Here is a 27,775-nt window from a genome sequence, read left to right as displayed (position 1 = left end):
AGTCAATAGGAGTGGACGTAAATCATTAGTGGAAAAAAAAAAAAAAAACCACCACACAGAATTCCGGTTTTGTTCCAGACTCTTCATAAACCCCAGGTAATGTTCCTTCATCTTGCTATACATTTAAGTGGGAATAGCACTCCCTATGCCAGAAGACTGTCACACAACTGTACTCTAACTGTAGTTCACAAAGAGAGTTCTTCAGGTAAGTATGAAGTGTGAAATATTCCTTCTCCTTATTCTTTTATCATCTAATATACTGCAGGCATTAAAGGATACATGCACTACAGATCCCACAGTGATAAAGCTCAACACGCACAATGCTTGAGGGCGTGGGTTTACTTCCCCAAGATCAAGGCACTACTAAGGTATTTGGGGCAGAAGTTGTGCCTACTTTTACTCATACAGGCAAACAGAAGTCTGATTAATAATAAAGGTATTACAGCAAACCTCAAAATGCCTTTAAAAGAAAAACAAAGATACTACAAGAACTTAATGAAAGGCTCTAACTCAGGCCAAGAAGTGTAATCACTAGACTCTTCTTCCCCCATGGTACTGAATCATTCACCTTAGCGCGGCTCTATCATTTTACTCATTATAATGTCACCTATAAAAGCATGAAACCAGCTGCAGAAAGCTCGGGCTTTCAAAGCGCAAGTTTCACACAAACCGTGCCCGCCGACCCCGGCGGCAGGAGGGCTCAGGGACACCCGAGGGGACCGCCAGGCTCCCGCCGCGACCCTCCCAGGGCACCGGGCCCGGGACTCTGCTCCCACAGCCCCGCACACCGCCGAACGGCGCGCTGAAACGGGCCAGGCCGCCCGCCGCTGGCACGGGGGGAGTCCAGGCACCGGCACCGGCTAGTAGCCAGCCGCAGGCCAAGAGACGGCGGCCCCCGGACAGCCAGCCCCGGTCCCGCCGCTGAACAGCGGCCCCAAAGCGGGGACCCCGTAGGCAGGGCCGCGCAGCCGGAGCCCTCGCTCGGCCTCGCTGCGCAGAGCCCAGCTGCCGCAGCCACTCACCGCCATGTTGCTGGGCCGCCGCGCCCGACGGGAAGCAGGCCACGCAGCTGCCGGGCCGTACCAAGGCGGCGGGGCGGGGCTGAGCCGGGCCGTACCAAGGCGGCGGGGCGGCGGGTGGGGCAGGCGCGGGCCCTTGGTGGTGCGAAGGCCTCTGTCAATAGCCACCAGTAGCAGGAGCGCGGCCCGGCGGGGGAGCAGCGCGGCCGTCCGCCTCCCGCGGCCCCACTCCCCGGGCACGGCGGGCGCAGGGCCTTCCCCATGCGCCGCCACAGGCCCGCTCTCAGCGCTGGGCCAGCGCGGCCGCCTGGCAGTGGCGATGCCGAGCAGCGGCAGGGCCTCCGGCCTGCTCGCTGGAAGCGCGCCGTGCCTCGCTGGTCAGACAGCCGGGCCTGCCCGTGCTGTGCGCGCCACCGGCAGAGCCCGCCGAGCCGCTGGGCCCCCCAGCACCGACCCACGTCTGGGGCACCGGGGCGCGTCACTGCGGCTGGGCTCGACAACGCAAAGGCCAGGGCGGCCCCCCAGCCCCTGCGAAAACCTCGAAAAAGGGAAAAATAAAATAAATTCCCCTGCTCTAGCCGGGCTGCGCTGCCCCGCGGAGCTCCCGTTGGGGGCGCCACCGTGGCGGGCCACCCGGGCGGCAAGGCGTGCTGCCCCTTTAAGAGCCCCCCCCCCCCCCCAAAGATGTCGCACCAGGGTTCATGTGCTTGCTCGACCTAGCCTGCTAGTTCTCCTCTGACCTTCAGGACGGGCTCTTCGCGACTTCTATTGGCTCGCAGAGAATGAGCTCCGCCTTCTGATTGGTGAGCGGAGGCCCAGACCCGCCCCGGCTAAGCTCAGCAGGTTGCGTTGCGTGCTGGCGGCTAGTTCCTGTGCTAGGCCTCGGCGGGGGGGAAGGGGCCGGGGCGAGCAACGGCTGCGGGGAGCGGGCTGGGCCCCGGCGATGGCGGCGGTGGTGTAGGGCAGAGCCGGGCGGAGCAGCGAGGCCATCATGATCATAGAGAACGTGGACGCTCTCAAGTCTTGGCTGGCCAAATTGCTGGAGCCGATGTGAGTGCGGGCGGGGGCAGGGCCAGCCCGGCCGGCGGTGCGGCGGTAGGGCAGGGCTCTCCGCCGTGAGGGAAGGCGGCTGCCCGCTGGGACGGGGGGCGGGCAGCGCTCGTCCACCGGCCGACGCGGGAGCCGGGCAAGGCGGTGTGGCGCCGGGCCCCGCCGGCAGCCCTCCCTCGCCCCGCCGAGCCGGGGGCAGCCCCGCGTCCGGAGGCCCCGGGAGGCGACAGGCTCCGGCCCGTCAGGGCTGCCCGGCTTGCCAGGGCTTCCGAGCGCTCTCCGTTCACGGGAGACGCCCGTGTGTACGGCTGGGGCCGCGGGATGGGATTTACCGAGGGCCGGTGCGCCAAGCGTGGCCTTTTGTCCCGAAATCTGCGTCTGGGCCTCCATGCGAACGCGCCGCCGAGCGCGCCCGGCGGGGTGCGGGGCCGCGCGCCGCTCCGCCGCCGCGTAGAAGTTCAATGTCCAGCCGCGTAACGTTGGGCTGTAGCGCAGCGCTTACCGCGGCCGCGAGCCGGCGAGCGGGGTGCGGGGCGCCTGCCGGCGGGGTGCGGCGCTGCGGTGGGGCCGGGGGCGCGGGGTCCGTGCGCTAGGCGGGGGCTTGGGGGGGGACAGTGTTCGGGCGAGTTGTGCGCGGGCAGCGGGAGCTGATGTTCCCGAAAAGCGCCTTGCCCGGGGGGTGCTGGCGGCTGGGGTGTGGCCGGGGGTGCCAGGGTTGGCCTGTAGCGGGGGTCCTCCAAAGGCAGCTCACCGGTCCGTGATCAGCTAGCCTTACAGTTTCCCCGAAGTAAAACTGCTTGAAGTTGCAAGAAATACGTTTACAACGTGTAGTTAACTAATATTTCCACAGATATTTTTCTGCTTTTCGGTTTTAGATAGGTTTTGGAACTACTCATATGTAGCCATTAAGTAGCAGGCCTTTGAAAATTCTTCATGGCTTTCCTTTTTTCTTAAGATAACGGGTCTCTCTGGTACTTTGTCAGATCCTGTCGAAAGTCTCTCTAGACTGGAGCATAAATCTGCTCCTGCGCCTTCACTGCTGATTCCAGCCGACCTCCTGTCTTGCTGTCCAGCATTCCCTGGGTATCTGAGCGGCACTATAGGGATGTGAGCTGGGGGATGAGGGTTCATGGCAGAGGATCATAGAATCTGCTACTGGGTCCTGAGTGGCAAGTTTTCAGCAGTGAAAATACAAAATGGTGAACCTGGAGAAGCGTACACACCTTACATGTGCTCCTGTAATGCCTAATGTAATATCTAGGAGAAACTAGTATATGAAGAAGGGAATAGGAATGGTTATAAAGTCACGAACCATCTCCTTATTTTAATTTGAAGGTTTATAGTAAGTTGCATGTGGGCATTTGAACTGAATACATTACATACAGTTTATTTCTTTTTGTGAGTGCATGTTAGAGTTGTAAAATCTAAATTTGTGGTTTCTTTGTTGTTAATTTTGTCGATAATTTGTTGTAAATTGTCATTTAACATGGCTTTCATTGGATGGTGGAAATGGAGCAAACTAATTGGGAGTAGAGCTGCTTGATTGGCTACTCATTGAGGTTTTTTATTTTCTCTAACCAGTTGTGAGCTGCATGGCTTTTTGCACTTTGTTTTCTGGAAATTATTTTTTTTTCGCTTGAGATTATTTTGAGGTCTGTATGCCATTTCCTTCTATTTCCATAGTTAGTGTTCTTAGAAAATACACAATTCCCTCCTTAAATGTTAATCTTAAAAAAAACAGAAAAATCTTCACATCATCCACTGTTAGGTTCCTACCTACCATCTGATAGCTTGCATCTGCCTCTTTTGAGAGCGGCAAAATGAAGAGCTATTGCTTAATCATTTAATGCTGTCAATCTAGTTCATACTTTCAAGTGTTCTTCTAGTAGTTGAATAATGGAATCTCAAGTAATATTCAATTTAAAGATTAGTGGCAGAGTATAGCTGCATGAAGTTGGCTATCTTTGGCCTTCATGAAGCTAGATAAGGGCTTGGGTAGTGAACCTATACAAGTATTTGCACCCCTTTAAGCCATTTTGCCAGTGTTAAAGGATTATTGTGAAATTTGTAGGCACAGAAGTAGCCCCTGGGGAAGGAAAAGCCCAGTGTGATAGGCACAGTAATTTAAGCTGCAGAATGTATCTGTGTGCATATTTAAAATGTGCTTTTGTGATATATCTCTCTGGACTACTTTCGATGGTGGTAATGCTTTAATTTTAAATCCAGTTTAACTTTTAAACCACTTTAATACTCCACAGTAATTGTGCAGTGACTTTCCTCATACTTACTCTTCTCTTCTTGTAGAGTCATACCTGGTGGGGTTGCTGCGCTCACAGAAAGTTAAGAAAAAATAGCATCTGCTCAGTTGCCCTAGAATTGGATCTTTCTGTAAAAAAGAATGATAGTTTTTCCTGCACAAAGCTCAGGAAGGAGCAAAAGAAGGGGAACATTGTCAGGTGGGGGGGAGGCTTGTCACAAGGCAACTAAAATACTGTTCTGTAATTGGAAAAAGAAACCCAACAAACAAAAAAATCCTTTGCTGGCCCAGTCATCCCAGTGCAGCTGTGTTGGTGCTGGATGTCAGAAAAGCATCCAACATGGTTGCCAGGTTTTCTTTGGTGGCTCTTCTGTAACTGATTGTCTAGCACGGAGGTTTTGGCATACTTCAGCAGAATCAAGAATGGTTCTTTCTCTCTAATAGATGTGATGCAGACCCCTCAGCCTTAGCCAACTATGTTGTGGCATTAGTCAAGAAAGACAAACCTGAGAAAGAGCTGAAAGCTTTCTGTGCTGATCAGCTGGATGTCTTTCTGCAAAAAGGTACTGTGCTCTCCACTGCCTCATCTGTTCGGTGGTTTTCATTTTGGGGGGAGGAGGGAGAAGGGAGGATGATGCACCGTTGTTGCCTTCAAAATATTTTTTTTTATCCATGAATTGAATATTTCTTACAGAGTATGAAGGAATATAAGCTCTTGTGATTAAAAAAAATAATAATAATCTTAAGATGAAGTTTTGTAACTTAGACTCATTCATGGTGGGTCGGAGGAGATACTCTGAAACAAAAGGTAGCAATTTCATTTTGAAGTGTCAGTTGTGCTGCCAGAATTTTCTCTGACAGATGTTTGGTAACTTTTTGAAAACCTGGTCTATATTGATCTTTCAGGCTTCTGGTCAGCATTAAACACTTGAAATTCTGACCCTCGCTGGGGAAGTTATTGTGCAGGTTTTTTTGTGATCTGATGTTGAACTGATGATTAGTCTTCTGTGAATGATATACTCAAAATTTGCCGTAAAGAGGCTGCAACTGTAGCTAATGGAATAACTGTGGATTTATTCCTTAATCATAAGTTATGATCATTCTTGCCCGTTAGAACACTTCAAAGTTGTAAATGTGATTGAAGGAAAAGTCTCCATTTCTTTCTTTCATATACCTGATGAATTTCTTTGTCTAAACAAACAACCTCAAGTTCCACAAATGTAATCACTGGAACTAATGTTCATTAATCTAAGATGACGATGCTGATGCTGTGAGCATTCCACCTGGATGACACTCCCCCCCCCCCCCCCCCCCCCCCGTACTTCTCTGGTAAATCTAACAATGCCCTTAAATCAGTATGTAACAATATTTTCTTGTGTTCTGTATCCTCAGAAACTTCAGGGTTTGTAGATAAACTTTTTGAAAGTCTGTATACAAAGAGTTATCTTCCTTCTCTTGAACCTTCAAAAGTAGAAGCGAAGCCTGCAGGTCAGGAAAAAGAAGAAGTCAAGGAGGAGGTAACATCATTTTTTTTCTGCCTACCTGTATCTGATTTGCAAATTAGCCATCCTCTACATTTGTGAGGCAAAATGTGAAAGAAAAAATCACTTTATTGTGACTAATGATCTTTACAATCTTTGTGCATCTGAAGAAAAATGGAAGATGACTGTTCACATAAGAACATTAAGAACATTTTAAAATCCCTTTGTAGAATCTACCTTTAATCTGGATTAATAGCATTCAGAAATCCTATTCAGGCATCCCTGGGATTATGAGCTGGTAATGATTTGGAAGGGTTTAAGAGAGGGGGAAGAAGCAAAAACATTCTAAAACATTTCCTTTTCCAATTTTGTATATTCTGGGAGGCATAGAAATTATTTCAAGGGTTTTCTATAATCCTTAAAAATCAGTGAAATATGGTGGCCTCTATAACAAGGGATAATTGCCTTTAAAAGTGAGGTAGCGTTCATTTGCAAACAGTTCTGTTCTCTTGTTTTTAAGTTTTATTGACAGAAATGAAAACAATCAAGTTTTTGGGAAAAGCGAAGTAATATTTCCATAGTTGTCTAAATTACTTGTATATTGTATAATCCTCTGCTATCATTTGTCTAAGATAGGTGGTTTTTTCCTTACGAGTTGCTGGTCCAAGGGAGGAGACCTCTTTGTGTTTGTAGCATCCTAATGTACCAGCTGTGAGTGTGTGCTGGGGAAAAAATTGCTATAAAATTAAACGTTCTTTATTTCCTTATACTCTGATCACAGTTTGCAAATATACTTCAGATCGTATATGTGGTTTAATTACTATGGAAAAGATGCAGGTGAAGTTAGAAAGTATATATGAAATTCTGGTCCTTTCCCCTTGCTCCAGGGATGTGTGTGTCATGCAGTGTTAAGAGCAGAACCTTGCTCTCTTTATAAATGGACCATGGGGAACTTTTTTTTTTCTGACAAGTACTCTAAATGGTATTCAGATTTGTGCTTTTGTCTGTGAGCCTAAAATAACACCAAGGAAAGACTTAGCTGGAGTTACTTGTTCAGTCTTCACAGTTAAAACTGGCTGATGGTCATGAAGGTGGCAAATGGCTGTAGATCGAAATCTGTCAGTCAACCAAAACAAGGCTGCGTTACATTATCGTGCAGAACACAGTCATCATTTGACAGAATGTGATTCATCAGTTGATTTAAATTAAAGTTCTTATTTTTAGTTTTTTTCTTTCTTTTCTGATGTCTTTTTTTTTGGTTTTTTTTTTGAGGATGAAACCCAGAATTACAAAAATTTATGGAAGTAGCTTTGGTGATGGAAGTTCGTAATTTGCAACTATATAGGGCTTTCACTTTAACAGTTTTCCAATCAGTTCTCAAAAGTACCGTCGTAATTTAGAAAAAGTGTTTTAGAACTACTTTTGTTGATTTGGTCAGTGCTCCAGTGGGGGGAAAGTGGGAATTTTTGGGTGTATGAGGGGAGGGGCAGGGATGAGGCAAAAGAAGATATGTAGGACAGCTTTGTGGGACAACTTTACAGGATCAGGACATGAATTAGTTATTTCAACATCAGTAAGGCCTTGATGATTTATCACATGGCTCAGTGTATTACAGGATTCTTGCAAATGGAGGACAGAAACCCGGTGCAGAATCATAGCTAAGTTGAGGTTGGAAGGGACCCCAGATACCATGCGATACAACTTGTGTTGACAGCAGGGCCTTAGGTTAAGCTATCTAGAGCCCTGTCAAGCAAAGTCTTGAATATTTGTAGCAACCTTGCCCAGATAGCCCTAAACAAGGATGCAGGAGGCCCTCCTTTTTAATTGGAAAAAAAATCTTTTAAATATTATTGCAAGTAAACTTTAGCCACTAAAATTTACAGTAACTTCTAAGCAGTGTGAAATGGTAGCAAAGGTAGCAAAAGCACAGAGTAGTTTCAAAGTGATTTACAGCAGTGGTATAGCTGACAGACTTCTAAAACTCTTTTGTTGAGGCTAGCAAGGAGTGTGACTAGTTCAACCATGTGAACAGTTTTTTGCTTTAAAGCATTCATTTCAAAGTGTAAACTAGTGACATACCTACTTGGAGAAGTAGTTTTCCTTAGTTGTGTTCCAGTTACAAGATTCAGAAAATACTTCATTTGTAGAATTGCTCACTCTAACTAATGAGAGTGGATAGAGAAACTGTCTTTCATTAATCCTGTTTAAAAAAAAAAAAAAATTATAGTAGTATGGTGTTGGGGCATCCCCTCTGCTGAAAAACCTGGAAGATTTGAAACAAAAAGCCCAACAACCTCTGGTGCTTGATTACTTCTAGTGCTTAACTATTCTGTGCAAGTAATGGCTAAATACCGTTTTTCTACGGGATGCTAACTGTACCTTGAACTAAATTTTGGTCTTGTTTTCTTCATTTATAAAAAAATAAAGTGATACTCTTGATTGGTAGTTGTCTGTTAAACAGAATTTTCAAGAGTCAGTTGAGGAAGAGCGCGATGGCAGGAAAAAGAAGTATTCCAGTCCACAGAAAAGCCGTGGAGATTCCAGTGAACAAAGGTTAGTTTTGAACCAAAATATTAATATATTATTCTGTATTTGCTGGCAATCTATAACTGTGGATTTTTTACTTCATAGGTAGTGATTTTTCATAAAAATCATGATTTCCTCCCTATTTTCTCTGTCTCAATGTATTATCTGTATGCTGGTCACGTGCACGAGAACTCTTCACCACAAGTTGGTCTCTTCCAAAAAATTGACAGTGTTTTTTAATTGTTAGTGCCTAGGAATGTCATCAATTGCATTCTTTCCCTTGTGATATAAATGAAAAGCATTGTTGGGGGGGGATTCACACAGTGTCAGCATCACTTTTAAAACTTATTTTGTTTTGATTATCTAACTTCACCTTTCCAATTCTATTTAGTTCTCCCCTTGCTGTTTTCTACAAATAAGTGATTCAGCTTTGAGATTCTGTACTTCTCTTTGTAATTTGTGAAATTCTGGCTCTAATACTTGACGGCCCAGATTGGACGGGAGGGATGAACAGTATTGTCACTTGTTGCAAGCTTTTTTTTTAATTTGGTTTCTCTTTTCATAAGCACATTCTACATATGTCTTTTCTAGAACCAGAGAGAAGAAGAGAGATGATGGAAAATGGAGGGACTATGACAGATACTATGACAGGAGTGACTTGTACAGAGAGAAGTCTAGCTGGCGACGTGGCAGGAGTAAAAGTCGTAGTAAAAGCAGAGGGTTAAGTCGAAGTCGTAGCCGCAGTAGGGGTAGAAGCAAAGACCGTGATACAAACAGAAGTGCTGGTGAGTACCCAAGGTGCTGCTTTAGGAGAATATCTAACACTAGTGATGTGAGGTGGCTCCTACATACTGTATGGTCTAGCAGGCTGTAGATGTCCTTGAGTAGTTGGAGTAAATTCTGAGAACTTTGTGTTCCTGAAATTATTAAGAGGCTGTTCTTCAGAGTAGAACAATTAAGGGGATTGTTTTCTTCTTTGCTAACCTCTTAATTTATCCACAGGTGTATACCAGTGGATATCAGTAGCTGATATGTTTGTGCTGTGTTTGTTGACAAAGCTGTTGACTCCTTTTCTTTCACACACACACAAACCCTATCTTTTTGGAAAATAGTGTTACCCTCTTTCACTCTGTTACTGTGTATTTTTTAGAGAAGGTTTCTTTGTAATTGATGGTGGTTATTATGTGATTCATTGTTCTTTTAGGGCTCATTCAGGGCTGTTGGATAATTAAGAGATGCAGATTACAACAGATTCCAACATGCATTGAGACCACCTTAGTTAAGGACATGGAGTAGGTTTGTTGTTTCAGGCTTTCCCCTCCCTCTTCCTACTTTAAAAGAGAAAGAAGCTGTAATCCAGAATGGAATAAGGACTAGAGGAATGAATGCATATTTTGCAAAGAAAAACATTTAGTTTTCTGAAGTTAAAACCCTGTTGACATTATATCTAGGTTTTATTCCGTTGATAAGGCTAAGCTCCTTCAAGAACAGTTTAACATGCAGAGTACTGAATATTAAAGGAAATGTTTATACTGTTGTGTATTGTCTTTTTCTCAAAGCTCTGTTACATTAGAACGAAGTGTGAAGACTTTGCCTAACTTTTTTTTTAAAACAGAGCACCGGGAGAGATCAAAATTCAAGAGTGAAAGAAACGATGTTGAAGGTTCATATAATCCAGTTTCTGTGTCTCCCAGTAAATCTACTGAACAGTATTCATCTGCACAATCTATTCCCAGTGCTGTTACTGTAATTGCACCTGCGCACCATCTTGAAAACACAACAGAGAGCTGGTCAAATTACTATAACAATCATAGCAATCCCAGTTCGTTTGGCAGAAACCCTCCTCCTAAAAGAAGATGTCGAGATTATGATGGTAAACTTTCTTAGTTTTCAGTTTCACACCTTGTTTCAATTATTCTGTGACCTTTCATTTTTTAAGGTGTTCGCTAAATGTAGGCAGCAAGTCAAAATGCAATAGCATGTGGAATATACCTTGTATGGGAAGGATGCATGTATGACCTATATTTTACTGGGGAGGCAACTAGTCTTTCTGGAAGCAGTTTATTTGGTGGATAAGAACATGTGAAGTTTTTTCATAATTGTGTATAAGCTTGGCAAATATCTCAACCACTGGCAGTTCTGATAAAGATTGTAGTATATGTGTTTAATATAAAACAGATGATACTTCTGACTTTTTTTTCCCATAGCTTTTATGATGGATGTATGTAGGTTTGTATGCTTTTATGGAAGATTATTCAAATTTGAATTACTTTGAAACTTCTTCTGATAATGTCATGTTGGATCAGTGATAGAGTGTTTTCTTTAATAAGAAATTCTGGCAGAAACTGAGATGCTACAAATCACTTGACAATTTATTAATTTTTTTCCTAAAAAGATTATTAAATGTCCTGTTTTGCAGAGCGAGGATTTTGTGTGCTTGGTGACCTTTGCCAGTTTGATCATGGAAATGATCCTTTAGTAGTAGATGAAGTTTCCTTGCCAAGTATGATTCCTTTTCCTCCACCACCTCCGGGACTTCCTCCTCCTCCTGGTATGCTTCTGCCCCCTTTGCCAGGTCCAGCTCGTAACATGAGGTTACCAGTTCCACAAGCTCATCCACAGGCACCACCTCCTGTTGTGCTTCCTGTACCAAGTAAGTAAAAACATTGTTCTTTCTTTGTTACCAAGTTAAAATGATAGCTTTCTGGGAAATCCATGTGTATTCGAAGTAATAAGTTCAAATTGCTTTGCTAGCCATGTTCTATTCAAAATATTGCCAAAGTAAGTCTGTAAAATAGTTTGTAAAATACTATGTTCCCTAGCACTCCAAACTGAATTAGTTAAATTGGATGGGGAAGTGGAGGGGAGTCTCTTTCAGATTATCTCATAACCCTGCTGGTGTTTGGATTGATCACTGACAATTGGATTACTAGCTTTTAACATTGATGCATTAAGAAAAAAAAGATTTAATCTAAAAGTTCTAATAAACTTCTGTGTTTGTGCTATATTATCTGCTACTAAAAAGCAGTACATAATTGATACATCTAAGATCAATTTTAGCTCAACAGTGATCTCTGTGATGTTTAGCCTTTTCTGTTGTCTTACTGTATCTTACAATGTAAATTATATGAAGAAAAAGAGTATTAGAGATGTGGTTACTCTATTCCAGTAACACAATACATGCAGTGATAGTTGCGTCAAATAGCAGCAGTTATGGGATGAGAAATAATTTCATGTAGGTTTAACACTAAACTTTGCATGAGCCTTTCAGTGGGCAGAATTGGCTTGCTATGGAGTGAACTGACAGTGCTCCCTCATTGCAGCTGTGTGTTGATAGGTTGAGTAGTAAACTCATCGTCCTTTTTTGGGCATATTGTAAGTAGGAATGTGTGTATTTGTATATGGTGCAAGCAAAGCAAAAATAGCTAGATAAATTTCTTGTCTGTAAATGCTTTTTGCCCTGTAGTTCTTGTTTTAAAACGGTAATCTAAATGTCGCTGATACAATCTCTTGCTCTGAGCAAGCCTTGATTCTCCATGGTCTTGCTGAGGGAGGAGGTGTTTTAGTTAATGCAAGCTCTAATAGTAATTAATCTCTGGGGAAGAGGAGACACTTTTTTTTTGTCCTTTCTGGGAAAGAAAAGAGGTGTTGGAATTAGAGTAACTTCTGAACAGGGCTTCTCAATTTATTTTACTGTAGTGGGATTGTAAATATTTGTAATTGACCTTGTTCATAGCAAGTCATAAACAAATTGCATTGAATTGTTTGCATAATTTATCTATGGAGTTCTAAGTCTTAGTGATCTATTCTACGATGTCATTGTAGGACCACCTTTAACACAGTCAAGTTTGATAAATAATCGTGACCAGCCTGGGACGAGTGCAGTGCCCAGTCTTGCACCCGTAGGAGCAAGACTACCTCCTCCTTTACCCCAGAACCTACTGTATACAGTATCAGAACGTAAGCAAATTTTACTTTTTTTTTTTTTTTAATCTGCTTGAGATATAAATTTTAAAATTCCTCTGTTGATGTGTGATTAGAAGATTAGACAGATTATCTCAGTCTTCCTCCAGTACATACAAATCTAAAAAGAAGTCTGATGGCTTTCCTTGCGGTCAGTCCATCATCTGCAGTTACTGTGTGAAATAGCAGGAGTGTTCTGTCACTCTCTTGGGAAAGATCATTTGTGGGGAGCTTTGGTTGGGTTTCATATGCTCAAAGCAATAAGATTGTTGAATCCAAGACAGGGATCCGTTCATCTTCACGTTGTTTAGTAGAATATGGGTAGGCAAAAGATAGATTGGCAAACCTGTAATTACTGTTTAACTTGGTCTTTGTCTGGTTTTGGCTACTACAGATGAGAGATTTTCTTTTTATTTGATTTTTAGCTGTGTATCACAATAGTCTTTACAGTCTTCATATACATTACTGCTTTCTTTCTGTCTTTTTTTCCAGAATCAACTTGGTTCTAGCATTCTAATTTAAAAAATAAAAAGATGGCTTTCAACATGTCCATCTCCTTAAGAGAGCTCAAATTTTTTAGAAGTGGGTTTTTATTAGGGGAAGTAGCAGAACACCTGGAGAGTCCTAGATTGCTTGATTTAAATCAAAGTCTGTATTTCTTTTGATAGTGAGAGGAGTAATGGCATTTCCATGTTTTATGTGAGCTAAATAATTAAATCTCAGTGTTTTATAATCTTCCTGTCTGGGTTTTTTTCCCATAAATATTCTGAATTTTATTCAAAGTAGGGCTCTAGTTCATGATCCATGTCACTTCCTTTGTGACTTCCATGCTTTTTGGAACTTCAGTCTCTCAAATATCTTGTTAGATACTATCTGTTAAATTATCTCCAAATGCTGTCAGGCATTTAGATGTCACCATCAGATTCTTTCGGCTTCAGAACTTAGCTTCTAATGGGCAACTGTCCATCTTAGCTGGCAGGGCATCACTGACTTCAGTTACACTTCATAATTCAGTTCTCAAGAACATCTGTGGAGATTCTTGTGTCCTGTTCTGGGACTGGTAACAGTAACAACTGCTGGTTGCCCTCTTGCAATCAATTGTATGCCAATCGCGGAGAAGGAACTTGCGGTTCAGCTCATGCAAGGTTAATGAAACTTCTTGGCAGAGTCTGAAACTAAACTGTATGACATCAGCATTGAAATTCTGGGGCATCTGTTTTAAATTGTAGGGTCTTCATTGTTGTTATGGAATAAGGCGCTGTAAATTTAGAGTGCTTCAAGTCTATCAAGTTCCCTTGTATAGGCATTCATTTCTGTTCCAGGATGTAGTGTGTTTCTGTGGAGGCTTTTCATAGACTTTATTCGTTCTTGTATAGCTTTTCCTTTTTATGGTTGAAAAAATGCATCATCCTTGATTTGGACCTTGGGCTGGAGGAACAATAAGAGTCAATTCTGTCATCTTGTGTTCTCATGGTTACCCCTTTTTAGTGAAAATAATCATTAGTACCTTACTAGTACTGGAGCTAGGCAGCTGATCTCGCTTTTACAAAAATTAGGAGAATTTAATAGTTAAGTATTGGTCAAATTACCTGATTTCTCAGCTTTCGTTGATTGGAATAATTTAAATATGTTCTTCCCCAAAAATCTTTTTCTGAAGTGAACTAGACTGTTGGGCAGCAAAGACTGAAAATCTGTTTGCATCTTAGGCCCTACAGAATAAATGCTCAAACTAAATCTTCTGTTGCTTCCCTTGAAACATTGTCAGACGTTGTGAAGGTTGTCATATAGACACCATGTTCCTTCTTCAGGTAGCTCATCAGCAATACTCAATTATTGTGATGTGTGCGCTTTTGACAAACAATAACAGATTAAAAACCCTAAAAGAATATGCCCCCCCGACTTGGGCATAAAGTTCAGTTGAAGGTTTTAAATAGCTACACACATTGGCTGTACGACCCCTTTTCTCTCTTCTCTTCATCCAAAACAACTTCTGATTCTTGGACATCATGCATTTCCTTAAAGGAAAATTAACCCTGAGTCTTAAACTCATTTGAAAAACTCTTTCATTTCTCTCCTTTTTTTATAGATACATATGAGCCAGATGGCTATAACCCTGAAGCTCCTAGTATTACCAGTGCTGGTAGATCTCAGTATCGACAGTTCTTTACAAGAGCACAAACGCAGCGTCCAAATCTAATTGGCCTAACATCTGGGGAGATGGATACAAATCCAAGAGGTAGGAAGGGTTTCTAGTCATTGCTGTTGCTATTTTTGTCCAAGGCGGTCAACACTTACTTTCCCCTTTTTCAGGCTGAAAGCAATATTTTTTTCTCACTGTTCTAGTATTTCAGAAAAATTTTCAGAGATCTCTACCTTTTTAAAAATGCTAATATGACCATATTAAAGTCAAAGCGGCCTTTTTCTCAAAAATAACCACTTGCTTGGGATAATAATAAATAACTTACAGGTTGGGGTGGGGGGATTGGTTGGTTGGATTTTTATTCCTCTTTAGCCTGTGAAGGCACTTTTCAGGTGCTGGGTGCTTCTAGAAAGGAAAATGGTGTAGAAAGGTGGCTTTAAGTAGTATAGTAGCCAAGGGTATGTTTCGGACCCGGGGCACAGAGGTGGTGATCTACAATACGTGGCTCAGCAGTTATGATGGTAATAAGGAGGAAAACTATTATGGCATGTTTTTTGTACTTGGTCTGACTCTGTCAGACAGATGTTCTCTCAAAAATGAACATTTTAGATAGCATTCTAATTCTCCTAGTTGGTTGAAATCCCAGTCTGCATTTAAGTAATTCTGATCCTTAATTGTATGGATGTAGATGTAGTCTCTTAGAGGTGACATGTACAAAATATCTTTTAGGGGAGAGAACAAGTCACAGCTCTTTAAAGAATTTTTATTCTGTTTGTATAACTTTCTTTCTCCATCCTGCTTTCCCCACCCTGATCCTTAAAAGAAAAAAAATGTTAAATTTCTTTGTTTACTGTTGCACTTCAGTGTTTGTTATTTAGTGGATTTTTTTTTCCAATATTTCCTTCCAGTGACTCATCCTGTAAAGAATGTGTTTAAGTATTATTGCAGAAATTGCTGTTGCTGTTTGCATCTTAACAGACATCATAAAGGCAGGGTTGGGGCTTTGTTGCTGGCCCTCAGATTCTCTGTAAGACCCATTGCTGTTGTAAGGCATGGGTGAATGTTCAGTGGTGATGCTTCAGACCACTTGTTTTACTGTCTTTGTTGTGTGTGTCTAAGGTTTAGTCTAAAATCATCCTCCAAAGTAAAATTAAAACTATGCCCAAAAATGCCCAGTCTTTGTTCTCACCAGTGTAATCAGCAGAACTCTGACATATATAAAAGCCATAGAAAATTAACTTATAACTCAGACTTCTTTTTAGGAGTTAAATGTTTGGCATACACAGGATCCTAACAGCAATAGCATAATCTTAAAAAGGTTGTAAATAAAAAAAACAGTGAAAACTGTGATCTAGCACTTCAGCTTTCTGTTTGTAGAAGTTGCTTCAAACTTTAATGTCTCAGAGTATAATTTCATGCTGTAATTGTACTTAATTGACAGTTTGTTTCTGAAAACTGGATGGACGGGTGACAAGAGGATAGCAGTGGGAGGAGTGGGTTCTTGGTTGGTTTTTGACTGTCAAGGGTTAATACAAGGAAAGTTGTTTATTCAGCCCATGCCACATTGCAGAAGTCTGGGAACCTAGCCTTGTTTCTTTTCCTCCCTTTTTTTAAATTTTTTTTTCCCCCTCTTCCTGCAGAATCTCAATTTTCAGTACCTGAAAGGTGGAGTTTTAGCTTTGTTTCTTCAAGCTAATACTAATGTTAAAAGTCAAAATCTCATCTCTGCTCGCTGGGCTAAATGTTTGTTTTCCCCACATTGTTTAGTTAGGCTAGCAGTGATCTTTGAAGTAACTTTGGAAACAAAACTGACCAACTTGATAAAGTCTTCCTAATTTTTATGGTTCTAAACTCAACCCTATTTTGCTGTTTAAATGACCATTTTTTCCGATGTCTCCATTGATGTGTGGTGAATAACACAGGCCATATTCCTTTCCTCCAGCTGCCAATATTATCATCCAGACTGAACCTCCCATTCCCATTACAAATAATAGCAGCAATGTAACTAGAGTTGTCCTTGAACCAGACAGCAGGAAAAGATCTCCAAGTAGCATGGAATGTCCACCATTAAAGAAACCGTGGCTGGCAAAGTAAGAATTAACAACTGCAGTTGACTAATTGGAACGCAATTTGTTGCTGTCAATGCTGTGAATGTTGCTATTCACCAGTCCCTGTAATTTGAGCTGGTTGGGTCAGAAAATCTGTGTCCCCATAATCTGGTCTACTACTAAATGTTTAATGGTGGGAGGAGGGTTTTTTGTTAATGTCTAGAGCATATACTTTTTATGAGAAAAAGTTAAATGTGCTAACATTTTCTGCCCTACTTAAGTATGTGTATGCCTGTCTAAATTACTATCTTGGTCTCATGTTCTCTAGGCAAGCAAATAACAACCAGAATAAGCCAGGATTTTTGAAAAAGAATCAGTATACTAATACAAAGTTAGAAGTTCGAAAAATTCCACCAGAATTGAACAATATTACACAGCTCAATGAACACTTCAGCAAATTTGGAACTATTGTAAACATTCAGGTAAAAAAAAAAAGTTTGATTTTTATGCCTGAGTGGGGGTACTTTATTTTCCCTGAAGCTTTCTTGAATATTGCAGCAGAACCACATTCTTAGTGGAGGCTGACTGGGAGAGTAGGTAATCAAATTCCAAGAAACCTTTTCTTGATCTGCTCTGTATTATTATCATCTTAATTTTGTACAAGTACATTGGCTTCTGCCTTTGTGAAGTCTTGCTAAATTTGAAAGGCTTACAGGTTTAACGGTATCTAAACCAAATTAGGTTTTGAGCAACTTTTTTACAAGATATCTTCTAACACTTTCTGTCTTGTATGATGATCCTACAGTATTTCATACTCAGGATTTTGACAAAGATGCTACAGGAGAGTGTTATATGCATCAGTTTATTACCACTTTGCATCCTAGAACTGACTCCAGTTCAGTGGTGTTCGTTGCCCTGTAAGAAGGGGAAAAGCACTATGTAAGAAAACACAGGTAGTTACACAGTCAAAATAGCATTTAATTTCCATTTATTTTTCTAGACAAAACAGTTGCCTCAGAAGTCCTCAGGGGTTTAAATAAAATACAGATACCTGGGAAGCTTCTGTATTTATTGAGTTAATCGTTTTATGTCTTAGCCCAAAAGATACGGTGGTGCTTTCTGCACCTCGATAATGAAGTAATGCATTTAAAACATGCTGTCTCAGTCATTATACTAGAAAGTCCAAAGTTTGTTTTTATTCCTGTGATACATTTTTAGAGAAAAATAGTCTTATTCAGGACTGTTAGATAGTGCTTCTTTCAGAATGTGGTGAAACTTCACATTGTGCGTCCTCGGACAGCCGTGGTCTCTCAGGAGGCTAGAATAAAGAGCTTTTGAGTCAAGGTCTCTTCTGCCATACCCCATGGTGGCAGTTCACAGTGCTCTGGATATCTGATGCTATTTTATTGCAAGTACGTGTTATATTTGCCAAAAGGTACTTGGTTTCAGTTATGTAGAATGTTTTACCTGTATTTTGAGCTGTTGATACCACTATATATCCCACTCATTGGAGATCTTTAGATTTGTTTGCTACTGGTTGAGATGTTTTCTTCCTTGAGAAATAATGCATTCTAATGAACTTTTTGATTTAGGTTGCTTTCCAGAATGATCCCGAAGCTGCTCTCATTCAGTACTTAACTAACGATGAAGCTAGGAAGGCAATTTCCAGCACAGAGGCAGTTTTGAACAATCGGTTTATAAGGGTACTGTGGCACAGAGAAAGTGAACAGCAGCCTTCACTGCTGCAGCAGCAACAGCAGCAGACACCCACACAGTCTCTTCATCACCAACTTCACCTTCAGCAGCAAGCCCTGACTGCAACTCCAGCTGTAACCATGCATAGCAATCTGTCAAAGGTACTGTGCTATTGTAAACTAGTGATTGAGCAGTAAAGGTTATCAGTGTTCCTAAATGACTGCTACTTCAAAAAAGCAAAGTATATAATTTTTCATTTTTTTAATGTCTATTAATGCACAGCTGATGAATAAACCACTGGCATCTGGTGCCTATGTGCTTAATAAAGTCCCAGTGAAACGTCGCCTCGGAGCAGCAGGTGGAAACCAGCCTGACTTAAGCCAGTCTGGGGCTGTAGTAGAGGATTCTCAGGTACGTTTGTGAAGGCTGACAGTCTTCATGCTTTCAGTTCAAGCTTTGGCCTGTCAGCAGAGCTGGAACTAGCAAATAGAACTTGCAAATTGTTCCCACTTGGTTCTGTTTCTTTTCACTAATGTTCCATGCACCCATGGTCAGTTGCTGCTTCCTAGTTTTGTTAGCTGTTTATATAAAACGGGTACAATGACTTCAGAAACAAAGTATTTTAAGTAGCATAAAGTATTTTTGGCCATACTTCATAGTAAAAAAATTTGACAGCCTATATGTGATGTCAACTTTTTGTTGGTGATCTCATTGCTTTCCCAGTGATTTTTCAGTTTATGCTGTGTTTTAACAGTAGTGCTAGAAGCTTATGGAATACTTCTGCATAGAGTTCAGGTTGATACTGCTTGATTCACACTGATACTGTAGTGCAGCATGTGTTCTTGGCCACAGAGAAGTCCTCCTTTTAAGAAAGGAAGTATACGGGTGACTTTTGCTGCCTTATTTGATCAGAAAGGGTGGTGTTGGACTATGACTGCGAAGCTGAATATAATGCAGATGCAGAAGATCAGCTTCAGTGATCTTCCCAAATGGATATCAGGATGCAGAGGGTGTTTCGGATGAAGAAGGAAAGAAAGTACCTTTTGCAGAAAGCCTTTTAACAAGCATTTAAGCTGATTGCTTCTGAGCAAGTTGACTGCTAGACCAATGCTTTTATGCGTGTGTTTTAATTACCTTGGTCTTTTTGTCTCATTGCGCAAATATGGAAGTTTGTGGTCATTTTTCACAGCGTACATTCCTCTAAAATTCATTGGCAGTGTATCGCATTCATTTTATGCTATTACATATTTTTGTTTGTGTGGTTTTATTATTTCAGACGTTTCCTACTTCTACAAGCCACTCAAAAATGGTTTACAGTTCTTCAAACTTAAAGACACCTATGAAGCCTGGTGCAGGGTCTAAACCCCATGATGTACAAGAAGCCCTTAAAAAAAAACAGGTACTTCTACTGTTCATTGGTTGACTGACAGTATAGCGATCAAAGTACATCACAAAGAAGGGTAATTGCAGTGTACTTTTTACATTAGTGTGGGTTTAGTCATCGTTATCAGACTTCTTGCAAATGTACATGTAGGTAAATCATGGGTATGGAGGTATTCCTTTTTGGGGTGTTTGACTTGACACACTTGGTCACGTGTGTTTCTGGCTCAAGGCATTTCTCCGATTTTAATCTCTGCAGGTATGAGACACTTAAATGGCAATATAGGAAACATTTCTTAAGAGACTTCAGAAAGGGGCAAAAATTTAGCAGAGTACTTCACAGCAGGAAGTTAGCAACTTTTTATTGTTTTCATCTGCATTAGATACACTTGTGCATTTTGCAGACTGCTAGTTTTCATTACAGCCTTCACTTCTGTAGCTTTAAGAAGAAAATAAGATATATACAAGTACATATAATGTTAGATTGCTGTTTACTGATTGAAAGGATTTTCTTCTTATACAGGAGGCAATGAAACTCCAACAAGACATGAGGAAAAAGAAGCAGGAGATGTTAGAAAAACAAATAGAATGCCAGAAAGTAAGTCTGGAATGTCTTCTAGTAAATACATTATCAATTTATAGATACTCTTCTGTTCAGTGTTGGTTTTCCTGGAATTTCACATTTCTGCTCATTTATTAATACACAGATGTTGATATCCAAGCTGGAGAAAAACAAGAGCATGAAACCAGAAGAGAGAGCAGAAATAATGAAGACCTTAAAGGAGCTAGCAGGAAAAATATCTCAGTTAAAGGATGAACTAAAAACATCATCTACAGCCACTACACCGTCAAAATTAAAGTCCAAGACAGAGGTATTGATTGCTCAAGATAACTTACCCACCTGTCTCTTGTAACTATTTCTAATACTGTCTCCTAAAAATGCAGCAACATTAGATCAAAACACTTCCCAGGCAGTGTTTTGAATTTGAGTGATAACCATGGACAAGTGAGCTATGGTTTTAAGGAACTCTGACCTAGTTCTGCATGTAGCACATCCAAACTTGTTCCAATTCTGAAGCAGAGAATTCTGGGCCCTTCAAAAAATGGGTTGGAAAAGGGGCATGGTGGCAATTAAACTGAATATAGGGGAAAGTATGGATGTTGTGTACTGATTTGTCATTTACATAAATGTATTGCTGAAGAAGTGGAACAAAACATTAAAAGCACTCATTACAGTTCTGCTTTTCCCTTCTGTTTTCTCTTTCTGCACCTTTTTCTCTAAGGCACAAAAGGAACTTTTAGATGCAGAGCTGGACTTTCATAAGAGGCTTTCATCTGGCGAAGACACAACTGAATTGCGAAAAAAGCTAAATCAGTTACAAGTAGAGGTGAGTTTGTCTGGATTGATGCTTTTAATATATTTATATTTAAATGTTTTTTAAATCCTTTTAAACAGAGGATGGTTTTGTACATTATTTGCCACCTTTAACAGGCTGCCCGTTTAGGCATTTTGCCTGTTGGTCGAGGAAAGACAGTGCCAGCCCAAGGAAGAGGACGAGGACGGGGTCGTGGTGCGAGAGGAAGAGGCATGTTGAATCATATGGTGGTGGATCATCGTCCCAAAGCACTAACAGTTGGAGGCTTCGTTGAAGAAGAAAAAGATGAATTGTTACAGCACTTCTCTGTAAGTATGAGGTCACATTAAAAAAAGAAAAACCTGAAGAGAAGAATCGTGGCCAAACTATAAATCTGAGATTAAGTAGGTAACCAATACCCAGGATATGTGCTTACTTGCGAAGAGAGGCATGCTAAGATCTTTGTAAATAACACTTTCTTTTCCAAAATCTTGAAGATGCAAGTCTGTTTCTGTTAGTGCAAACAAATCAAAGACTTCATCCTGAATTCATGGAACAGGCTGTGGATAAGCAAACGGTTTCAAGAGTTGTCAAGGATGTAAATGTAATGTCTTTGAGCAGCTACTGCAAAGCAGCTATAAATAGATTCTTTTAATGGGTAAAGCTAAAAAGCTTACTCGTATTAATTCTGCATTACAGTAGTTCAAAACAGATGTTAGAGGGATGAAAAATACCTATCAGCCTCTCACTGTTTACAAATTATTTTTCAGATTAGCAATTCCTACCATTTATCTTGTTTCTCTCTAGCTCAAGAAGTAAAGCACTGTTTTGCTAAACAGAGCATCAGTTTCAAAGTAGTTAAATTTCTTCATAAACTCATGGTAGGGCAAGTAGCTTGCTAGTGTGCAAGTTAAGGTAACAAGGGAGTTTAGCATCATAAGTAAGCTACCATAATAAAGGGAAAGCTGATTTTAAATTTCCCTCAGTCGTGCTTTCCAGAATGAAATGTTTTCATATGCAAAGCTAGTAAACTTCTTGGAGAAGTCATGTAATAGTTCATAAATAGACCCAGCATGAAAGCTAAGCTTGATCAAGTCACTTTGATATTTCTGGATGCTCTTTGCAAAGCAAGTGACTGATATGGAAAACTCATTTTGTAGAATCTTACCCTTTAGAGCTGGATCAGAAAAGCAATAGAGTTCTGGAGAGAACTGGTAATCTGAAAGCTTGCTTGTTCCTGGGTTGAGTGGGAAAAGAGAACTTTACAGTTCTTCATACAGTGGGGTAAGCTTTGCTCTTTGGGGAACTGTTACTCTGGCCTCATTGCTTACCAAAAGCTTAGAGGCCACTATTACTGATTTGATTAGGTAATTCAGTGAAAAATGTTGTGTAGTTTGATCAAAAAGAACAACCTGCTTTATGGTGTAATAATAGTGCTATGAACCCTGGGAGAAGTCCTAAGAGGGCACCAGAGTGCCTTTTCTAAAAAGGTCTTTGTTTTAATTCTATTTCTGAGTGACTTCGTGTTTTTAAAAGTTTTAGCTGGTCTTAGCTGCTGAAACCAGTAAAAATTTTTACAAGCAGCTAGTGCTGTTACTAAAGCTATTATCTTACTGGCTTTTAAACTACTTTTCTTCTGTTATTCATATTAAATCCAAAGTTCAATATGGTTTTCTTTTGTACTGCTTGTACTCCATGCATAAATCCTTTTTTTGTTTGTTTTGGGGTGGGTTTTTTTACTATTTAATTATCATTGCTGTGGTCATTCCAGTTTTCACCATTATGCCATACATAAATAGCAAAAATGCAAACTTTTTAATTTAACCATACTAGATAATACTTTTTTCCTCCTTCCTATAGTATACTGACAGAAAGTATTCAGGAGCTCTATAGCAAAGTTTGATTCCTGTTACTGAAATCTCTTGCAAATTAATGAGCTTTAAAGGACTTGTTTAACAGGTCTAAAGAAGTTCAACAGTGAAAGCAGAAGAGAACAAGGGAAATAGTAAATTCAAATAATTACTTTCTGAGGTATAAATCAATACGCTTCCCTTTCCTCCTGCAAAATTAAGCTCTGCTTATTAGAATAACAAAAAATCTGAGCTTTTGCCCAAAAGTAGAGGTACAAGCGCTGCCATATTGCTGGATGACACAGCTGAGATTCCTCTGGCTTTCACTTTTCTGTCCAAAAAAAAAAAGACGTTTCAGTGGCACTTCAATACACTGCAACTTTAGCACATAATGATCGTGTTTTCAGAGGAGAATATTACCACTGTTCTTAACAGATTTTTCTCTCATAGAAATTTGGAGATATTGAAGACCTTCAAGAAGAGGATTCCCCATTAAGTGTTGTTCTAACTTTTAAGTCTCGATCAGAAGCTGAGAATGTAAGTAGAATAATGGATATATTTTTTTAATGGTTCTAAAATCAGAATTTTTAACTTCTTGTGTTTGCAAAGCTTTGTGTTTTAAAATTTAGCAGGCTTTGATCCCACTGCTTTGAGCTAGATAGTGTGAGTATTTGTTGCCACTGCATGAAGCATCATTACAGGGGCAAATACCTCATGTTTACCTTAATAGTAACATTGGTCCTTCGCTGATATGGGCTCTGTCACAAGCAATTTGGAGCCCTGTTAATCTTTCCAGACCACTGATAAATGAGCATTATTTAGCAGATTCAGGTTTGAATGAAGTTGCTCTCAGAAGACCAAAGCAGGTGATTGTGGCTTATATGCTTGAGATCTTCAAGTGTGCACCTGCATGATGTTCGCTAGGTCAGGCTTATTGTTGTTGATTTTAAAAGTTCTTTACTTGATGTCTGTTTGAAAATACGTTCATTTAAAATACAACCTAGGCTGCTAACCAAGGATCCCGGTTCAAAGACCGAAGGCTACAGATATCATGGTACAAACCTAAGGTACCTTCTGTGTCCACAGAAATTGAGGAAGAGGAGTCTAAGGAAGAGGTATGAAAATACGTCAATAACTTAAATCACTCTTCTAGGAATCTAACAGCTAAGAGTTCTTTGGGATACAATTTTCTGTTTACTGAAGAATTTTCATGAAAGATGTGTCTGCAAACCAGAAACTTAACTCATTTTGAATAGTACATTTTAAAAAAAGGGAAAAAGGGGGGGGGGGGAAACCCTAAACTTTCTGGTTGAGTTGTTGATCTGTCAAGTATGAAAATAAACCTAACATCCTCTATATGCAGGCTGCTCATCTTTTTACTTCACAGTATTAATGCTCCACTATAGGATAAGTTACGTATATTCTTTCCTGTAATGATGAACACATTTAAGCTTTTGAAGGTTTTTCTGTGCAGGCATCTAACAGAAAACTGTTGTTTCAGAGAGGGTGGGTGGTTGTTTATTCCTGCTTTCTTTTCCTTTCCTGATGTGTGAGGCTGCTGTTCTTCCCGTAAAAATGAATGTAACTGTGTGCTTTTAAGTGAGATACGTGGTAAATAAGAACCTGATGTAAAGTACAGCTGATGCTGCATTGCATGACAAGTTACCTAGGATACAGCGTGGAACTTACTGTTTTAAAATTATGTTTTATCTTCATCTAGGAGACTGAAACCTCAGATTTATTTTTGCACGAAGATGATGATGATGACGACGAAGATGAGGATGAATCCCGTTCTTGGAGAAGATGAAACTTGATGTTGGAAATGTATAATTTTAGGAATGTAGTTCAAGCTACATCCTTTAAACATTTATTTAAGGAAGTTGATAAGCCAAAAAAAGCTTTACTTTCTTTTCAAACCACAAGATTTAAAGTGAGCAAAGTTTGTTATAAAAACATTTCGGATACAGAGCTGTGATACTAAGCTAGCCAAAGGCCCAGTAACTTTTTACATAATTATCAAGCTCACCAAGGTGGTGATTTTTTTTCTATTTAAGAAGGATAAAAAGAGAGGAGAGGGGTGGGGGGGAAATACTAGTATTTTCTTGTGTCACCTGTATTACCTTGTTTTGGGTTTTTTATATGTGATTGATTTGTCAGTTTATAATTGAAAAGATATTACAGGTTTTATTTAGCAATATTATGGGGATAGGGGAAAGACGCAAACTTTCATTAAATGTTATGAAAGAAAAAAATTGCCTCATTTGCTAATTGAAAAAGGGTAGCATTTTGTTCCGTGTGGAATCACTTATTGTAGGGATTATTTGTGGCTAGATTCATAAATCATTTATTTCAATATGTTTGAAAGCCACACAGGTTCTGTGTTCTACTGCCTTTTGTGAGAGGAGATGGAAGAAGCAACATAACAGGGTATTGTAGTATTGTCCAGTTCACTCTGTTTCTTCAAATTCTGCTTCACAGAAAACATCAGCAATGACACGTATTCGAGTGAATTTTCACTCGCTGTTGATTTTATTCTGTAGTTTCAGTTTAAGGTGCAAGTTTAAGTTAGACTGTTTACTGCATTTCAGTATTTGTGAGCATGAATGTAATGAGTTTCACACTTCCTCAAAAAGGAAAACAACTAAGCAGGCAACTGCCTACCAGCCAGTAGCAACTCTTCCTCCTCACCCTGTTACCAGCTGTTTATGTTCAAACCAAATCCATGAAGTGTTCAGAGCAAAATGCTTTTTAGCCAATAGAATGTCAGTGTCCTGCTCAAAGACTGGCATCAAACCAGCGCTGTAAGTGATGAGTCTTCAGAGGAGTGTTCAGAGCTGGGTTTGGAAGGTTATTAATTTATCTCCGAGTATAGTTTTGTTGACACATTTAAGATGAACACCATTACATTCTCGGTTGCCTTACTGTTGTACCATTTTAAAAACACACCCGCACCCCATAATGGCGTGTATTATGATAGGAATGAGGATAACAAGTTCAGATACTTGAGCCGTGTATCTTAACTGTTACGCAGCTCTTGCAGTTCATGAACATGTTACCCAGCAAGCATTTTCCTTGACTGTCCATTTGTACTGTACACTTTTCAGTACATTTTATGTACATTTCTATACAAAATAAACAGAATGTCGGTGCAAAAATGCTCTCCTCTTTTGAATAATTAGTTTACCAGTATATTTCCCAGTGAGTTCCCAACTGAAGAAAAATATACATCAAAAATTTAAATTACAATGGCTCTGAACCTGGCTAGCGACATGTAGTTGAGCATGCCTTTGGGTTTACAGTTCCCCTGACTTTGTTATCCTTTTGCCGTTGTGGTGTATCAAAAGTCAAAACCATATCATTTTCTGTTTCCTTGTCAGTTGAAGGGAATATGTCTTTCAGTATTCTGCCTCTTCGCATTGAAACCTCAGTTCTTTATATAATTAGGACTTCCCTGCTAATACTGAGGCTAAATTACAGACATGGAGAAACGAGGGGAAACCAATCCTATATATTTAGAATGTCTTGCTTTTCTCCCGTCATCTCTAATCGTTTTGGTTTTTTTAAATGTCTGTGGCTCAGACAGTGTATATTTTGAAAAAAACATTGCAGCAAACATATTTGAGTCCTGACAGTTTAACAAAAGATAGAGGGAACAAAAGGATTTATATATTTTTTTGTACAGAGTTTTTTCTTAAACTGTATAATTTTGTAAATATTTTGCCTTTTTGTGTACTAAAACTACCAGCGTATAGATTTCAATAAGAATTGTTGTATTTTTGTATTTGGAAAATTAAAATTACAATGAACGAATGAAGCTGTAGGAAAAATTGCAGTAGTCTGAGACACGTAGAACGGGATTCCTTTTCATATGGTTTTAGCTCTGAAGTGACACCTGACTGGCACACTGTCAGGGACAATTGCCCTTGCCCCCGGTCGTGCTGGCTGTTCAAGTTGAGCGAGACAGGAGGGAGGTGAGTGCGGTAGCTTTAATGATTTTTTGAGAGCTTCATAGGATTTCTTTTTTTTTTTTTTTTTTTTTTTTTTTTTTCCTTATCCCCCCCCCCCTTTAACAGTGCACATAGGCAGGCTTACATAAATCCTCGAGTGACATCCCAAACATGATTTCTAAACGCAGAGCTACAAAAGTGAGTTGTGCCTCTGAACTTGGCTTGCGTATTGAAAGCATGCTATTAAATTATTGGGAATTTAAGTGATGGGCAGTATAGCTGTATCTGACTTCTGGTGTTTAAGAAGGAGGAAAGCTGTTTGAAAGTGACCTTCATTTTCCCAGGCTTGTGGCTCTCCCCATATTGTAGGGTATGACAGGCTGCGTTAAACTGTTTGAGGGATGGTTTTGTTTTAATAAGTAACATGGCAGTACAACTTGCTTTATTTTTATGGTAACATTTTTTTATTAAATTCATGTGTACTTTCAGGGAGTGAAATTTTTAATCAATACTAACTTGTGTACACTAGCCAGTGGATTTACAGGTGATGTGTAACTAGATGTTACCAGTCTGTACCTAGTGTGTAAATGCTGAAAGAGTATGTGATAAGAAAAGAATGTAACTGCTATGAAGAATTACCTCCCTTTTGTTCTTGAATTAGCCTAAGCAAAAAGAACAAAATGAGAGCTAGAAAGATAAATCTGAAAACAATTGCCTCCTTATTGTGAAAACACTTTTATTTTTCCTTTTTTTTTTTTTTTTTTTTTTTTTTTTAACAAAATCATGTGAAAAGGAATGAAGTTCCTCTTGGTGTATAGTAAACTTGTACTATAGTTTTTACAAATTGTGAACTTGTGTAATAGTATAATAGGAGATATTGTTGAATTTCTAACTGTTTATACATCTAAATTCATATATGTAATGTTTTATTGATTACGGTCTGAATTTCTAAGATGCATGTTGACTTTTTTGCAATAAAGATATACTGTGGAATGGTTCAAGACTTAGAAAAGACAAAGAAAAATTTAACTTAAATAAATTGGACAGCAGAACCATTCAAAAAA

The 27,775-nt window shown here is 40.1% G+C and overlaps 2 protein-coding genes across 4 annotated transcripts in view; one reads left to right on the top strand and one right to left on the bottom strand.

The window, feature by feature from the left end:
• Positions 1-1,611, bottom strand: part of LARS1 (leucyl-tRNA synthetase 1) — a 33,341-nt gene extending 31,730 nt beyond the window's left edge. The window contains exon 1 of the mRNA XM_056349823.1: positions 1,023-1,611. Coding sequence (XP_056205798.1) covers positions 1,023-1,028 — 6 coding nt within the window. The 5' untranslated portion in view covers positions 1,029-1,611. The remainder of the gene's footprint in view (positions 1-1,022) is intronic.
• A 256-nt stretch (positions 1,612-1,867) lies between these two features.
• RBM27 (RNA binding motif protein 27) lies at positions 1,868-27,468 on the top strand. Of its 3 annotated transcripts, none has more exons than XM_056349825.1 (21): positions 1,868-2,069; positions 4,771-4,889; positions 5,719-5,843; positions 8,269-8,360; positions 8,925-9,118; positions 9,949-10,206; positions 10,753-10,986; positions 12,159-12,293; positions 14,383-14,532; positions 16,379-16,526; positions 16,813-16,966; positions 18,077-18,340; positions 18,462-18,590; positions 19,456-19,578; positions 20,083-20,157; positions 20,267-20,431; positions 20,843-20,947; positions 21,052-21,243; positions 23,215-23,301; positions 23,769-23,879; positions 24,485-27,468. In XM_056349825.1, exons 1-21 carry the CDS (start codon positions 2,011-2,013, stop codon positions 24,569-24,571), a joined length of 3,006 nt encoding a protein of 1,001 aa, XP_056205800.1. In that variant the 5' UTR covers positions 1,868-2,010; the 3' UTR covers positions 24,572-27,468. The 3 variants fall into 3 exon arrangements, with proteins under 3 accessions (XP_056205800.1, XP_056205799.1, XP_056205801.1); XM_056349824.1 differs by having other exon boundaries at positions 8,254-8,360; XM_056349826.1 differs by lacking the exon at positions 14,383-14,532 and having other exon boundaries at positions 8,254-8,360.
• Positions 27,469-27,775: the final 307 nt, after the last annotated feature.

The sequence above is a fragment of the Falco biarmicus genome, chromosome 8 (genome assembly GCF_023638135.1).
Source record: "Falco biarmicus isolate bFalBia1 chromosome 8, bFalBia1.pri, whole genome shotgun sequence".
Lineage (NCBI taxonomy): Eukaryota > Metazoa > Chordata > Aves > Falconiformes > Falconidae > Falco > Falco biarmicus.
The sequence above is the reverse complement of the archived record's forward strand: the minus strand, read 5'-3'. Positions and strand labels throughout refer to the sequence as shown.

Bases quoted from the DNA above. Each gene is read 5' to 3' on its own strand.
- RBM27 (XM_056349824.1), top strand. From the start codon at position 2,011: ATGATCATAGAGAACGTGGACGCTCTCAAGTCTTGGCTGGCCAAATTG. The intron at 9,119-9,948 runs GTGAGTACCCAA...TTTTTAAAACAG, and splicing joins TGATACAAACAGAAGTGCTG to AGCACCGGGAGAGATCAAAA. The intron at 20,948-21,051 runs GTGAGTTTGTCT...CACCTTTAACAG, and splicing joins TAAATCAGTTACAAGTAGAG to GCTGCCCGTTTAGGCATTTT.